Source organism: Pongo abelii, chromosome 1, assembly GCF_028885655.2.
Source record: "Pongo abelii isolate AG06213 chromosome 1, NHGRI_mPonAbe1-v2.0_pri, whole genome shotgun sequence".
Classification (NCBI taxonomy): Eukaryota; Metazoa; Chordata; class Mammalia; order Primates; family Hominidae; genus Pongo; species Pongo abelii.
The window spans coordinates 52,570,080-52,587,884 of record NC_071985.2 but is presented as its reverse complement, the minus strand read 5'-3'; the positions used below and the strand labels follow the sequence as shown (position 1 = coordinate 52,587,884).

General features: G+C 33.9%; 1 protein-coding gene across 1 annotated transcript in view; it reads right to left on the bottom strand.

The window, feature by feature from the left end:
- The window catches only part of F13B (coagulation factor XIII B chain), a 32,205-nt gene extending 15,177 nt beyond the window's left edge, over positions 1-17,028 (bottom strand). The window contains exons 1-10 of the mRNA XM_002809666.4: positions 16,852-17,028; positions 12,543-12,743; positions 11,462-11,647; positions 10,570-10,746; positions 10,037-10,213; positions 6,991-7,170; positions 6,718-6,903; positions 5,420-5,602; positions 2,359-2,559; positions 381-563 (exon numbers count right to left, since the gene is read on the bottom strand). Coding sequence (XP_002809712.4) covers positions 381-563; positions 2,359-2,559; positions 5,420-5,602; positions 6,718-6,903; positions 6,991-7,170; positions 10,037-10,213; positions 10,570-10,746; positions 11,462-11,647; positions 12,543-12,743; positions 16,852-16,915 — 1,738 coding nt within the window. The 5' untranslated portion in view covers positions 16,916-17,028. The remainder of the gene's footprint in view (positions 1-380; positions 564-2,358; positions 2,560-5,419; positions 5,603-6,717; positions 6,904-6,990; positions 7,171-10,036; positions 10,214-10,569; positions 10,747-11,461; positions 11,648-12,542; positions 12,744-16,851) is intronic.
- Positions 17,029-17,805: the final 777 nt, after the last annotated feature.

Sequence of the window (17,805 nt, the reverse complement as noted above, 5' to 3'; positions counted from 1 at the left end):
TTAACTTGCTTCATCTTTCCTTATTGAGTTGTCCATTTCTTTATTTCCTCATTGTTTTCTATTATACATGTTTCCCTAATGTTTTCTATTATAGTACCAATCACAATGAATGATAATTGTTAAACTTTACTCACACCACTATGGCTTATTCGACTTATAGCCCCATACCAACCTGATGTGTGGTTTGTCTTTAATAAATATGTATTACAACAAACTGAACTATAGTTATTTATGATCTAGAGGAAAGAATAGAAACCAGTGATAAAATAACACAAATGTAGCAAATTTAGCATTATATTAGTGTTATGTTAACTCAAAAATGACGGCAAATTAAAAATATATAGTTTTACTTTTTTAGAGGCATATTTAGTAGTACATACCTAAACACAATGGTGGTGTAGTCCACATTCCCTCTAAACAATAGGCCTCCCTAGATCCTTGTAGGAAATGGTGATCAAAACATCTGTATTCTACTGAAGAGCCATTTTCATAGGTGTCTACTATTGAACTAATAATGACTCCATGTTGAATAAGAGGAGGAGATGTGCACATTCCTTTAGATTCTGCAAAAGTAAGTTTTAAAGTATACAATAAATTGCTATAATGAACATCCAGTACTTTATAAGTGCTACAGAAATAAATTGAGACATATAATATAAAGGCTTTTTTTTTTTTTTCAAAGACAGAGTCTCGCTCTGTCGCCCAGGCTGGAGTATGGTGGCATGATCATGACTCACTGCAACCTCTGCCTCCCAGGCTCAAGTGATCGTCCTGTCTCAGCCTCCCAACTAGTTGGGACTACAGGTGCATTTTTCTTTTCTAGAGACAGGGTCTCACTATGTTGCTCAGGTTGGTCTTGAATTCCTGGGCTCAAGAAATCTGCCCACCTTGGCCTCCCAAAGTGCTGAGATTACAGGCGTGAGCCACTGCACCTAGCCATAAAGGCATTTTTTAGGCAGTTCTCAAATATTTTTAAAATATTGAAGATATTTTTGCAATAATATTATACCATACAATTTATTTTTATAATTAGAATCCCATGTTATAGTGTTTACACACATATTTAAAACTATGAGAGTATTAACAATCATGATTTTATTTCTCCCTAAGTGTATGGGGTTTTTCTAGAAGCCATGCTTTCTGTATATATTATCTTCCTTTTCTTCCTTATTAAAAGTAATAGTCCCTATAGCCAGGGAGTACTGAGACAATGGGTCTCCAGAAAGCCCTAAGTAGAGCAATGCTTTACAGTGTTTGTTGTTGAGTGCTCACAAGAAGGTGATCAATTCTCTGATAGTCTGACAACATTTATAAAACCTCTTGATTTTTTCCCTTCATAAAATTGACTTATTGGAATTAAAAGATGTCAGCATGGCCATCCTATATAGGTATATATGCTGATTGAAATTTGGAAGTTGGATCACTCCCCTCAACTTTATAGATTGAAGATGATGGTGGTGAATTGGGGTCACAGGTATAAATTTTCTCTAAAGATCAGCGATGTTGAGCTTTTTCTCATATGTTTCTTAGCCACATAAATGTCTTCTTTTGAGAAGTGACTGTTCATATCCTTTGCCTACTTTTTGATGGTGTTTTTTTTTCTTGTAAATATGTGTTATGTTCCATGTAGATTCTGGATATTAGACCTTTGTCAGATGGTCAGATTGCAAAAATTTCCTCCCATTCTGTAAGTTTCCTGTTCACTCTGATGATAGTTTCTTTTGCTGTGCAGAAGCTCTTTAGGTTAATTAGATCTCATTTGTCAGTTTTGGCTCTCAATTGCAATTGCTTTTGGCATTTTCATCATGAAGTATTTGCCCATGCCTATGTCCTGAATGGTATTGCCTAGGTTTTCTTCTAGAGTTTTTATGGTTTGAGGTTTTTACATTTAAATCTTTAATCCATCGTGAGTTAATTTTTCTATAAGGTGTAGTCACAATGAGACACCATTTCACACCAGTCAGAATGGCAATTATTAAAAAGCCAAGAAACAACAGATGCTGGCAAGGCTGGGGAGAAATAGGAATGCTTTTACACTGTTGATAGGAATGTAAATTAGTTCAACCATTGTGGAAGACAGTGTGGTGATTCCTCAAGGATCTAGAACCAGAAATACAATTTGATGCAGCAATTCCATTACTGGAATTGCAAGCCACCATTGCACACATATACCTATGTAACAAACCTGCACATTCTGCACGTGTATCTCAGAACTCAAGGTAAAATAAAATAAAATAAAACAAAATTAAAAAGAATAATAATAAGAAGAAAAATAGCAACAAAATATAAATAAATTTTCAACCCAGGTAGCAGATATTGGTCAAGTAAAGATACTTGCAGAGAACATTATTATTTTACCTTTTCTAGTACATAAAGGATATTTCACTTCTCCTCTGTTGCACTGCACAGATAATTCAGACAATGGGGTTAATGGAGATAAGTCATATCCCTGTTTACATACAAAATCTATTAAATCTCCATGTAAGACTTTCCCTTCATATTTCCATTTCATCTCTATGTTATTTCTGTTCATGTAATCCACATTAACAGTACATGGCTCTGAAAAACAAAATGCTCTTTTAAATTCTTTACTTGTCTGACAAATAGAAAAGTGATAGTTTTTAAAACAAAAATTATGACAAGTATCAAAAGCAATATTTTATAATTGAAATCATAATTAAGGCTTCTCACACACATATATACATATAAGAAAATATATACTTTATTACTATCAAATGAATCTATACATTATTGTCATAAACTAAAATCATTTAATTTAAACATCAAAAATACTATTTAAGGGCATCAATCAGTTAGATTAATAGTAATTTTCTTTCTATAAAATAAAAACCTTGAACTACCATGTAGAAAATAATAGAAATCCTGCTAATGAATAAAACCAAGACTCCTGCTCCCATGGAGCTTACCTTCTAACTGTGAGAAACACCTACAATACATAATAAATATAATAAAGACATGAATTGTATGATTTGTGGCTGATATGGTTTGGCTGTGTGCCTACCCAAATCTCATCTTGAATTATAGCTCCCATAATTCCCACATGTCATGGGAGGAACCTGGTCAGAGGTAATTGAATCCTGGGGTGGGTCTTTCCCCTGCTGTTCTCATTACAGTGAATAAGTCTCATGAGATCTGATGGTTTTATAAAGGGGAGTTTCCCTGCACATGCTCTCTTGCTTGCCACCTTGTAAGATGTTACTTGCTTCTCCTTTGTCTTCCGCCATGATTGTGAGGCCTCCCCAGCCATGTGGAACTGTGAGTGCATTAAATCTCCTTCCTTTATAAATTACCCAGTCTCAGATACGTCTTTATTAGCAGCATGAGAACAGACTAACACAGTGGCCATCTTTAAACTACAGCATAAGATAAATTGGATGAAAAAAAGAATACTGGAGCGGGAGGGGGTAACAAAAGAGCTAGGTGAAGAGAAGTTGCACTTTTCAGTAAGGTGATTAGGGTAGGCCTAAATATGAAGTAAAAAAGCTTGAAGGAGACTTTGCACAAAAGCTTGAAGGAGACTGAGTGAACCATGTCATTTTCTTATGGAAGAGTGTCCCAAGCAAAGGGAACAACCAATGCAAAGGCCCTGAAGTGAGAGCATCCTTGGCTCGTTTGTGGAAGAGTAAGGAGACCAGAAAGACTGGAGTGATTAGAGCAGGGAAGAGAGTATGGAGAGGTTAGAGAGACTCTTAATGTCTGGAATAATAATTCCTGCAGAGAAAATTCTATGCTTTATCATGCTGTTGTGAATTTGTACTGATAGCCTTTCCAGTTTCAATAGTTACCAAGATATACAAAGCCCCTTTCTCTTGCCCTGATAACCATGATTAATCTTCATTTGGTATTTGCTTTGATTCATTAGGACCAAACCTAACTCTCTTGAGGCAGTTGTTCCAGATATAGAATGATGTATTTCCTTAAATGTTGTTATTTCCTTATGAGCTTGTTTCATTACCAGCTTTGCCATAAATATTTTAATATAGTCTTTGTCCTTAGAGATTACTATATCTCCACCCAATGCAATATCAATCAAAGCATCAAAAACTTAATATCAAAAACATTTATAAAAATATGAAAGAAATAGCAAAATTCTATGTAAATATGTATCTGTATCTGAATTTGAATGGGAACAGCCTCCTAAGAATTACTTGAAAGGTAGAAACTACTAACAAAATGTTAAAAGAGTTCAAGACTTAAAACATACACTTATATATACTTAAAAACACTATAAATAAAAAGAAATTAAAAATAATTGCAATAAACATGACTCTCAATTGGATAAAATAATTTATATAGATATAGATCTTATAAGTATGAAAAATGGCTAAACTATGAATAATTAATTCATGAAAAAAAGTGTGGCTACTAAAAAGTTAAAAAATTCCAAATTAATTAATTCTTAAATAAATCAAATTAAAATAATTGTGCTTGCCTGCTTAACAAAAAATGTCAAGATTAAAATATTCAAAGTTAACAAAGATTAGGACAATTACTACTTTAATTCACCTATGGTAGGGTTAACAAAGCGGAACAAACTTTCTGATAGACAATTTGGCAATTAATAGAAAAAGAATTAAAATTCCTGATCTCATGATAATTATTTTTAACAAAAATAAATATGTTTAACATGTACAAAGATTTACTTGAAAGTGTACTGTTTAGAATACAAAAATGTTGAACACTAAACATCCATCAATAAACTGGTTAAATTACATATGTATATCTGCATTATGGAATACTATGCAGCCATTAAAGTATATATTGTAGAAGTATGACAAACCATGTTTACAATATATTTTGAGTGAAAAAATCTAAGATATATACCTCTGCATCATATCATAGCATTTCTGTGGAGTGTGTGTGTGTGTGTGTGTGTGTGTGTAAAACATTTAGAAGACCATTTATTATCTAAGTCATTAGCAAACACTTTTATATAATCAACAAGATGTAACAAATGTGTCCATTCAAATGAGGATGTGGTGGTAAAAAGCTATTAGCAATATACTCTACCAAGGAAAGAATAGGACTAATTATTCTTCTCGAAATGACATTCTGAGGGCAATACAAGCAGAGATATTGAGGGCTGTATACCAGGGAGGGAATTTCAGCTAGGAGAAAGACAACCCAAAAAGTAATTGGTCGCAAAAATATTAATATACTTAATGCCACTGAATTGTACACTTAAAAATAGCTACAGTGGTAAATTTTATGTTATGTGTATTTTACCACAATAGAAAAAATACACTAATATTTTAGGGACTTTCTACTTAAAGAAATGAGAGGGAAAACACTTGTGAAAAAAACATTTATACAAAATCATCATTTTCATGATATAAAACACTGTAAGAAAATCACATAAAAGTACAAACGTAGACATTCCATGTGTTCTCTTTCTTACCCAAGCAAACAGGTGGGGCTGACCATTTTCCTTGTTCGCAACGAGATATTTTTGATCCCCTTAGTAAGTAATATTCATTGCATCTATATTCCACTGAGGATCCTGTTGCATAGCTTGCCAATAACCCATCTGCAACAGCCCCATTCATTACAACAGGAGGATGCTTACAATTCTCATTATTTTCTAAGAAAAGAGGTTGTTTTAAAATTAATATGAGCTCATAACAATATACTATAGTAACTCATACTACAGTGTCTCGATATTTGTATTATATAATTTAGGACAATTGTTTTATAAATTCATTACAAATATGAAAAATGTTTTTCAGCTCAAATATTTTTAAAATTTGCTAAGCAAGGGTTGACAGCAAATATGTTACCTAAAAACAACTATACGTATTTTTCTCTTTTCTCGATTGTGAAGGAATTATGATATAAACATTTCTTAAACCTATAGAATGAGAAACTGTTCTTCAACCTGAAGATTACGGTCAATTCTAAAATTGCTCTTTGGCATTACCCCACTTTTATTTTCTTCTTTTTCATTCCTCTTCATCTCAAGTCTCAATCGACCCATGAAGGAAATACTCATTTTTTTTCCTCTTTTTGGTATCTTTCTCTCACTTTGTCTATTTCTTTAGCATCCTTCATCGCTTTTGTCTTATTTAATAAATATCCTAGATAAACATGTGTGTGGAGATCTTGCTGTGATCTGATTAAGAAATGAGATAGATGACAGGAAGAGTAGCCCCCAGGAATGATAGTGTAGCCTGGTGTGCCCTTCAGTAAAATGAAAGACCAGGGACATGTCTTAGAAGGGCATAAGGTTCAGAATGGCCAGATGCAAAATATCAGCAGGACTTACCCAAGGTCAGGAACAGAATGCACTACCCTAACTTTGCAGGACATATGGAGAGAAGAAATAGATAATGCTTATGGCCAGTCACTCAATCCACCATGCCCTTATTTACTTATCTAATGAAGCACATCGTCATTTATGTGTTGTCATTTAGAACTTACAGGTCATGGCATGACACAGATCAGATAACCGTGCTTAGCACTAGTGTTCAAATTTTTTTTTTTTTTAGAATTTTTTACATTGACTTAAATTCAATAGATGGCTACACATACATGCACACACACATGCATACATGCAAAGCAGAAGAGTAGGTGCTGTAGCAATGTGTTTCTAATTTGCCTAAGCGGTGGTCTTTTCCTAGGAATATGCAGATTAAAGTAACAGAATGGAAAATTTTACACCATAAGTTTAGCTACTGATGGCAAATGTAGCATACATACCAACACACTCAGGAGGAAGTGTCCATTTTCCACGATTACAAGTTATCTCATTCGATCCATGGAGAAGGTAGCCGCTTTTACATGCATATGTCACTTTATCCCCATTGTTATAAATCTTAGAGTGTAAATTTGCTGCACCATTTTCAATGAAGGGTGGTTCCTCACAGGCTACCTTCTCCTGTCCTTCTGAAAAGGTACAGTTGAAAGAGAACTGACCATTTAGCTACACATGCAGATTTCATTTTAGCAAAGCTTCTTCAAGGTGTTACTAACCAATGCATTTTGGAGGTTCTGTCCATTTTCCATCTTCACAACGTATTTCTTCTGACCCATGGATCTCAAAATTAAGTTCACATTCTATATGAACTATTTCTCCGTGACGATAAGTTGTTGAATGTGTCTGAATTTTGGAGTTTATGGGCAGAGGTGGAGGAGGACATCTGTTTCTTCTTCCTTATGGAAAAAAAAAAATCAGCACCTTTAGTCATATAATTACAAAAAAAAATAAAAATTAAATAAAAATGTTCATTGTGTCAAGCATCATAGAGAGAATGGCAGACTGATTCTAGGAGCATTCCTTTGATCCCCACCTCCTGATGTTAACTTCCTTGTGTGATACTGCTTTCCATGAGTAGGACCTGTGACTTGATTCTAGCCCGCAAAATACAGCAAAGGTGATGGATTAGTACGTGATTATGTACACATAATTATGTAACATCAGATTTTAACGCCATTCTTGCCAAGAGACTCTCTCCTTGCTGGTTTTGAAGAAACAAGAGGCTGCATCATGAGCTTCCAAAGCAGAACGGCTGCAAGGCAAGGGGCAGAGGGCTGCCTTCAGTTAACAGCCACAAGAAACAGAGGCTCTCAGTTCAGCAGTCTGCAAAGCACTGAATGCTGCCAATAACTACAGTGAGTATGGAAGAAGTCTGCCGAGTCAAGCCTCAGATGAGACTGCAGTCCAGCTAACATCTTGATTGCAGCTTTGTTAGCCATGGATGCAAGGAGCCAGTTAAGCCGCACCCAGACTCCCAACCTACACACTATGGGAAATAATATCTTTGTGTTGTTTTAAGCTGCTGAGTTTGTGGTGACATTGTTATGCACCAATAGAATACTAAAGTAGCAGGCATTTTACATTCATTACCTCCTTTAGTCCTAAAATATCTTTATTAAGTAGGAACTCTTATTTCTCCCACGTTATAGACAAATTAAAACTTACGAAGTAAATAAATTAATAGCATGCAGCAGATCTATTCTTGAACCCACGTCTGTCTAAATTAAAGTCTCCTACTCTAAAATACTGACCACACTACTTTCCTATTGCTGCGTTGATGAATTACAATTTAGTGGCTTAAAAGAGCACAAATTTATCCTCCTACAGTCCTAGAGGCCGGAAGTCCAGAGTCAGTTTCACTGGACTAAAATCGAGATATCAGGAGAGCTGCGTTCCTGCTGGAGGCTTTGGAGGAGAATCGGCTACTTTGCCTTTTCTAGCTTCTTGAAATTACCTGTAATCCTTGGCTCACAACCCCTTCCTCAAAACATTTCAACCTGGGGCTTCCGTTGTCACATCTCCTGCTTCCTCTTCTGTAGTCAATCTCCCTCTGCCTCCCTTTTATAAAAGTATTTGTGATTATATTTAGAGTCTGGATAGATAATTCCAGATAATATTCCTACCTTAAGATTGTTAACCTCAAAGTGTCTTTTACCGTGTAAGATAATGTTTAGTGGTTCCCAGTATTAGAATGTGGCTACATTTTGGGAGGAGTAAGAGAGATATAATTCAGCCCACAGCACTGCCTATTGCATGCCTAATGAGTATTTACCAGAAAAAACAGGCATATTGTCATGCTAGCTAATTTGGAAGAGGAGAGGGGTATAAAAGGCCCTAAGTAGGTTTGCCATTTATTTTTGAAATAGCACTTTGAGAGGCCGAGGCAGGCTGATCACCTGAGGTCAGGAGTTCAAGAGCAGCCTGACCAACATGGCAAAACCCTGTTTCTACTAAAAACACAAAAAAATTAGCTGGGCATGGTGGCCGATGCCTGTAGTCCCAGCTACTCAGGAGGCTGAGGCAGGAGAATCACTTGAACCTGGGAGGTGGAGGTTGCAGTGAGCTGAGATCGTGCCACTGCACTCTACCTTAGGCAACACAGCAGGACTCCATCTCAAAAAAAAAAAAAAAAAAGGAATAATATGCTTTAAAAAAATCTGCTTACAAAATCTACTTCTCTACTACTATACCAAGGATGTAGAGCACGAATGAAAAATCATAAAATCTTTAAAGTTACTGTACAGTACATTTAGAGAGTTATGATAGTTCTGCCAATCCCATTGCATACCCATGGTCAGAGCCCTCATTTGTTTCCCCTAGCACCTGTTCCAAATCTTCACCACTTTCTTCCAAGTTCTACCTTCATGTCTTTCACCTGCCTGTCAATAGACATTATATCCCATATTACAGAAAATAAAAAATGACTATCAAACCCTTTGCCTCACCCTATCCTCCCAATCCTCAAACTCCTACTCATCTCTTAAGAGCCAATTTAAATATTATCCATCACTTCTGTGAATGCTATTCCACAGCATACAAATCAGAATCTCTAATGTTTATTCCTGCACTTTGTACCTGAGTTGATTGTACCATTTGTCACATTATAGCAATAATTTTTTTCATATCTGCAATTATTGTTTTCATATCTTCTGCTAGATAGGACCCTCCTCATATTAAATTGTAGGTGTGTTTAAATAACTATGGATGTCTTCTGACAGGTAATTGCATTACCTGTTTGGACACTTCCAGTAATAGAAATGTGACCATAGATATTACATTTTTGGGCAGCTTTTACTAGATGACCTCTTTTCCCATTTTCACTTCTGGGTATTATTCTTCTGCTTTTCCTGCTTCCTCTGCTTTCTACCTCACTATTTTGGATATTAATTTTTACATCTGGAAATATGTGGCAAATTAAGAGAAAGTATCCTTGCAAAGCTGCCAGATTGGGGTAATTAGGTCTAATAATTCCCAATAAGAAAAGTTATTCATTATAATAAGGGATTTAAAATGTATAGTAGATATTTTAAAATAATAAATTTAAAAGATACAGTCATTTACAAACTAATACAAAACAAGATTTATTCAGGTGGGATATATTAAAGATTGCTGAAAATAGCACTGATTTAAAAGATAATATTTATTTTAAAAATAGGACTCAGGAAAAAAAATAGATATGACCACAGGAATTTTGTCAGAGCTAATAGAGATTAAAGCTGATAAAGACATGGCATTTTGTGAGTATTAAATTTAAAAATTTACCTTCGCATACAGGAGATTCTGGGTACCAACCAAAGTTATAGCATTGAATTAAATCAGATCCACTTAGATAATAATTTTCATGACAGAAAAACTGAACGACATCTCCTTCTTCATAGGTTTGCTTTACAGGATGAAAATAACCATTTTCAATTAATCTTAAAGAAGAGCACTTTAATTCTGCAAATAAAAGAATGAATAAAATTACAAACAAATGTTTATTTTTTCTGCTACAACAAAATGCACTATTTACATGACATATCTAGAATAGAAATTAAACTTGCCAAAAAGCTTATGAATTCATTTTATATATTTGTTAAATATCATTAGGCTTATTCTAATTTGATTCTGTGAGCTAAAATGAATTTATTCTACTTGAGAGCTTTAATTATCAAAGACTGCTATCAACATAATTAAAAATAAAGGCAAAAATGTATGAAAAGATGAAACATAATGAGCATGACAACTTATATACACTTGTCTGTGAGAAAAAGCTTTCAGAGTGAAAGTAGATTTTATTCCAAATGAGAACCTACTGGTACATTTTGGTGTGAGAGACCATCCGTATGTGAGACATTCTAACTCCTCTGTCTTCTTTCCTCCAGCTGTGTAGTAGCCGGTAGCACATTCGTATTGTACTTTGTCCTTCACTTTGAATGTTTTCTGTGTTGTGGAATAATTTCCATTATATAATTCAGGAGCCAAACATGTTTCTAAAATTATAAAAATTATCTAGTTTATAAACCTTTTTAATAACCTAGATTATAAAAAAATCTCAAAATGTGTTTTCACAAATTTTAAGAATATATGGTAAAATCAACTCTTAGCAAAATTGAAAAATAGCCACAATTTTTCTTTGCCTCTATTCTCTTTCTTCATACACCTTGTGACCTAACCCTTTCAGTTTTCTGTTTTTAAAATTCTGGTCTACGAGTGCTTGACCAAAGGCCAAAATTCAACTAAAGGCTTGTGCAGTAGCAATTGTGGAAGTACATGCTGTCTATGCATTTTTACAGTTTAAACAACTTACTAACAAAGTATACATATATTTAAATTATTGAACTATTTTTAAGTATATCTGACATTAGTTCACAATATAAAATAATGTACATGATCTCAAATTCTTCTGTAATAAAGGAAATAGTGACATATAAAGAAAAAGCTTCTTTCATTTTATTCCATTCCAATTCCTTTTATTGATGCAAAGTAGGAACTATTGGTGCAGGTGGGTTGTAGGGATTGAGAACATTTGGATTAAGGAATCACCTAGTACTTGAGAAAAGCAATGTAATGTAATATCAACTTCCTGCATTGTAGACATAATGAAAAATAAATTCTATTAAATAACAGATATCAATATAAGCTTCAATATATTCAATATAAGCTTGACAAGCTCTTATCTTCAGTTTTAGGAAATGATTCTTATACCATGTTCTTTCCTACAGGTTGGTTGAGAAGACCATCCATCAGAGAGACATTGAACCACTTCTTCATCCTTCCCTCCAGTGGTTTTGTACCCTGAAGCGCAACCATAATGCATGTTCTCTTGAATTTTATACAATAACTTTACATCAGAGATGTAACCATTACTCAGGTCAGGCTTAGTGCATTTTTCTATAGGAAAAAAAAATTATTTGTTTAACTTAATGTTGAAACTAAGCTTGTCTTTTACTAAATTGTAAAATTAAGCCAAAAGTATAATGTTATTATTAGCGATTTCATTTTGGAAATATCTGCATAATTTTTTTGAAAATGGATTCAATTTAACTCTGACTCTCTTTGTATTTACTAACTTCAGTTCTTGTAGTAATTTCTACCCCTACCACATCTACTTCTAGGTAGGTTTACTAGATATATCAATCTCAATAGCCATATTCAACATCCTCTTTTAAATGAAACTGGCTCAACCAAAGCCCCTTACTCTAGGTCACCTGCCCTACTGGAAGATCATTGATAGTTTGATGATAGTGTAGCCTGATATAAAATAATGAAATGAGTCAATTAGATTACCTTCTCACAAATTTGGACGCAAACTTTCAATTCAAAATTGAGAAACACATTTTTCAATGGGTATCATGAGAGAAGTTGGCACACAAAGGAGAGATGAGTCTTACAAATGATAAAGCATTAGAGTAGCAATCTTGCCCTTCCAGAGGCCAGAGTTTCAAGCATTTTTCTGGCATCCTATGCTTAATTATCAAAATAAGTTTCTTGTTGCTTAAAGTAAATTACCTCTCTTTGCCTTGCAATGTAATAAATAATTTCAGTTATTACCCTATTCCCTTCAACAGAGTATTATTAAAAACATAAAGAAAATAATATTTTAATGTAAAAGCATTATTTACCGGATTTCAAATTATGCCTTCATTTTGTAGAAAGACAGATTGCTAGTGATTTTGTTCTTGTCTACTAAAAGGTTTAACCGCTTTCCAATTTTATTGGACCCCTATTTTTATATACAAATTTCTTTGAGTATTGAAACATTGAGTGACACATCCAGCTGACTTACTGAAGCACCTTGGCTCTGGAGACCAGCCTTCTGTTGTACACGTGGTTCGCTCTTCTTGTCTTCCACTTTCGGTGGTATAACCAGCCAAGCAGAAAAATGACAATTTTTTGTCTATGCTCATTGGAAAGTAAAAGCTTTTAAAAGTATAGTAATATTGGGCAATTCTCCCATTTTCCACATGAGGAAAACCACAGGGTTTCTCTGAAATGAGTAAATGTCAAGCTGAAAATGGAAAAACAAATCTAAAAACATAAATTTGTAATCAGGTGACAATACAAACTAAAAGTTTTTAGAGACACTTCAACTAGTACTTATTTCTCTTACTTAAAATTTTAAGGTACTTTTGTGACAATTCAAGCAGTCCTTTTATCATAATTGATCTGCAAATGACTTTAAACATCCAACAGTCATGATAAAATTTAGCAGACCACTTTTTCAGGGAAGCTTTGCATAACTTCGTAGAGCAGTACTTTTTTTTTTCTTCCTAGAGACAGAGTCTTCCTCAGTTATCCAAGCTTCAGTGCAGTGCTGAAATATAGCTCACTGCCACCAGGAGCTCCTGGGCTTAAGCAAACCTCCTCTCCTGTAGCTAGGACTGCAGGCACATGCCACCACATCTGGCTAATTTTTGTTTTATTTTTTGTAGAGATAAGGGGTCTCACTCTGTTGCTCACACTGGTCTCAAACTCTTGGACTCAAAGGATCCTTCTGCTTTGGCCTCCCAAAGCACTAGGATTACAAGACTTGAGCCACTCCACCCTGCCTGCACTTCCTAATAGATATGTATTGCAAGTCACTTATGTAATTTAAAAATTTCTAATAGTCACATTCATAAAAATACTAAGGAAAAATTGAAGTTAATTTTAATAATACGTTTTTATTTAACCCAATATATTGAAAATATTTTACATTCTTTTTTTCTTACTAACTCTTTAAAATCCACTATGTATTTATACTTACAGAACATCTGATCTTGGACTAGTGACATTTTAAGTACTGTCTCCAATAGCTACACGTGGCTAATGGCCACTGTATTGGACAGTACAGTTCAAGAATAGATAAAGTTTCTCCTTAACATATGCTAACTCATAAAAAATTTTGAAATAAATAGAATTTTAAAGAAAAAACAGACAACCAAGTAAAACAAAGCAATACTTGGCAAGAGCTTTGCAAAATAGGATATTTAAATGGTTAGAGACCTGGTACTTAGCATTACTAGTCATCAGGGAAATGCAAATTTAAACCACCATGAGATATACTGCATATCCAATAGAACTGCTGAAATGAAAAAGACGAGCTATCTCAATGATTGTGAAGAAGTGAAGAAACTGGAACTCGCATATTTCTACAACTGAAAGTATAAATCAGTCCAAACTCTATGAGAGAACACCTTTGCAATATATATTGGGGTAAAACATGTACAAACTACATTACCCAATAAAAAAAGCATACATTTGTATACCAAAAGACATGTTAAAAAATGCTTATAGCAGCAGTATTCATATAGTCCCAAACTGGGAACAATCTAAATGCCCATAAATAATAGAAAAGATAAACACATTTTAGACTATGCATACAATGGAATATTATCCAAAAACAGAAATGAACAAATGGTGAATCTCATAAATATAATATTGAGTGAAAGAAGCCAATCACATATGAATTAATGTATACATTTGCATAACTTTTTAAAAGAAAACAAACTAATCCATGATAATAGAAGTCAGAATGGTTACCTTTGGGGTTTAGTGCCTTAGAGGGATCATTTATATTTCTGGGGTACTATCACTGTTCTATATCTTGATCTGGATGGTGTAAAATTTTGTACAAACTCTGTAAGTGTATCCTGTGATTTTTGCATTTTTCTGGATATGTTATACTCCAAATAAAACATGTATTTTAAAAACATATCTTTATGTTGAAGATCTTAAAATCATAAAAACAATTAAAAGAAAGAAATGCTCGAACAATCGTAGGAGCTGTGTTGGGAAGAAACATGGGCAGTCATGGATGGAAGAAGGCCTGGATCCAGTGTGATTACTCCGGCTTCAATGCCTTGGTTGATCACTGTATACCTTAATGCTACTATGAGACAAAAAATAGTAGTAGTGCTAGCCTAGGTTTGAAGGAAATGGATGTGGAATGATGAGTAACAAAACTTCCAGCATCTGATGGAGCAGACAGAAAAACATGGGCAGGATAGTCCCCATTCCTTGAGAATTATTCTCACCATTTTTTCACACCCAAGCACCAAAGGAATTTACAATAAAAAGAGTCTTCCAAAACAGCAGTGCAATGGTGAATACACAAGAAATTTCCCTGAGGGGCACAGCTGCTTGTCAGGGAGGGGCAGCAAAATATTCTCTGCACAACAATCCTAGGTTGTGGCTTTAAAGACTCTCTGTCCTGGGACATCTCCCTCCACCACCAGGATAGGCACATTATTTGTTAAGGTAGCTGGAATGCCTTGGAGAATATGAATTCCTGAGAAAAAATTAATGAGAAATGTGAGGAATATACTAATCATATATAAAACAGGAAATCACAGATGTCTGAACATAGAAAAAAAGTATATGAAGAGATGGAGACACTTACTACTGATCAGAGAATGGTAAATAAATAAAAATGGGATATCACTTTATGAATAACCATATAGCAACCAGTACAAAAATAGACAATATGAGATGTTGGTGAGAATGATGAGGAGCAACAATTTACATCCTCTGTCAGAGATGATATACTTCGAAACTGCCATTCTGCAAAAGTAATCTCTCATTACTCACAGAAATCAAGTACAAGAATAGACTCAATAATGCTATCTGTGAGTGAATACAGACTGACGATATTCTCACAGAAAGATAAGTTGGTTATATTACAATATTCATTCCAGAGCTATTTGTGGTGAGAGAGCTAGAGTAACATGTTAAAACATTGTAGTAGGTCCCAGAGGAAATGAACTTCAAGATTAGGAATAGGGGGACAAAATGTGTAAGTAAAGCAAGAGTGAGACCTTTCGTAGGCCAATAATACTTGCATACCATGAAATGAGAAACACAATTAATTCAATTCTTGTCCCTGAAGTGCACAATGGGAGTTGAGAGAAGCATGAAAAAATAAAATCATTGTCTTGGTCTTCAAGCAGCTTACTTTTTTTTTGTTGTGTAAAATAGCATTATAACCTTATAATAATTAGAAAATTAACTAGAATATTGCAACGTCTTTATGGTATAGATAACGGACAATTATATCTGCTGGTATTTCCCTATTTAGACAGAAAAATAAAATCAAAAGAAATTCATGCAAAAATCATCCTATTATAGAATTAAAAGTATAAAATAAGATTAATTCTGTGTCTTTCACTTTTATAATTTTAATTATAGATGTTTTGGTAGAAAATTTATAGTTAACTATTCAACTAAAACACAATTAAAACTTATATATTTAATTTCAACAAATTCCCTAAGATGTTTATTTTAGAAAAGCTTTATTGCTGTAGCTTCCTTCTTTGTATGTTCACTCTTGCTAATGCTAAGTGTCCTCCCTGGATTCTTCATCCTACGGCCTGATAATATTGATAATGTTCCTAAACAACATACCCATGTACACTGCCTACCTTCCACTCACACACTAATCTTACACATTGGGCAATCTGACTTTAAAGCTTTCTAATAGGGAGTCCACAGGTATTGGTTTGTTTGGAAAGTCCTGATTTACATGTGTTGCCCAAACAATTATTAATAGAGCCCCTCTTTTACTCTCTAAGTGTCTCTGTTTGTACAAGCAATTATATGGTTCACCTACTAATCACTACTTAATGTCTCCAACAAATGAATAATTCATTGTGATAAAAATCAAAGTCTCAAAAGTAAAAAATATTTATGGCTATTTCCTTTCCAAATTTCCCACATTAAACTCTCACCTTATGAACAGAATTAAAATTGTTCAAGTTTTGTCAGTATTAGGAATGGATTCTAGCATTAATTTAGAATTAAAAGTTAACATGTGACTTTGAAATGGACATATTGTTAACCTGAAAACCTTTTCAAAGTATTTAGATCCTGGTCTCCTATGCCCCCTAGAGATACAAGGATTTTTGTTTTGTTTTGTTTTTCTGATTTATGCTACTGTAAGAACACTTTACTAATTTTGCTCAAAGGAAAAAGTCTAAATATTATAAAAAGTTATATTTATAAAATATGTTATAAAATTGATAATGAAAATAAGAGTATATTAAAACTTGAGTTGTATAAATATTAGAATCTCCATTTATATGTTTTAGATAATAAAGAATATTAAGAATTAATTTTACCTTCTGCATAGAGTTTTCCTGAGATTATCAATATGATGATAAAAGTCAGGTTTTTCAACCTCATCTTCAGTGGTGTGCTTCACAAAGATTTTAACAATTCTAAAGCACTAGGAACTTGTCATTAAGTACACAATACTTCTCTTGAGGAAAAAGTTAATAATTTATAACCTCTGTCTAAGTCCTTTTGTAACGAGTCTTATATTTCACTTAAAATATTTTGAAATAATGTTAAAATAACACAACTATATTAATTGACATTACTTATCATGTCAGAGTCCAGTAAGAGCATGATAACTGACTAGGGCAACAGTAGCAGCAGAATAAATAATAAATTATAGCAGCAGAATAAATAATACTAGGTAAATTTTCAACCTAAGTTCCCAATTGTAAATTCATAGAGTAAAGTTCACTTGAGGCCATAGATCTTTACTAATATTGATCAGGTAAAAAGATGAACTTAGGAACATGAGATAACAGATACCTGATGTTGAAATATGTTGTTGCCTAGACTGAACTCCTTAAAGAGATATAGAACCATAGTTGTCTCAATGATAGATTAGTATTACTTATAATAGTAGTATTTGACATTTAGAGAGTTTTTACTTTGTGGCAGGTGGTGAGATCAGCACTGTGCTATATCAACATTCATTCATGAGAAATGTTTAGAATGTCCATGACATGGCAGGACATGTAACAGTTTTGAGGTATTTAGCAGTGAAATAACTGGATGAAAATTATTGCCCTCATGGAGTTTACATTCTAATGAGTTTTAATTTAAAATACAAAATAGGAAAAAATGGTGGATAGGAGGCAGGACTAACTTGCAGCTCCCACTTGGATGGACAGAACAGGATGTGGAGACTCGCATTGTGAACTTTTGCTCCAAGAACTGCTGCAGGGATATAACAGGAAAGCCAAGAGAATCCACAGACCCTCTGAAGGAAGTATATTGCT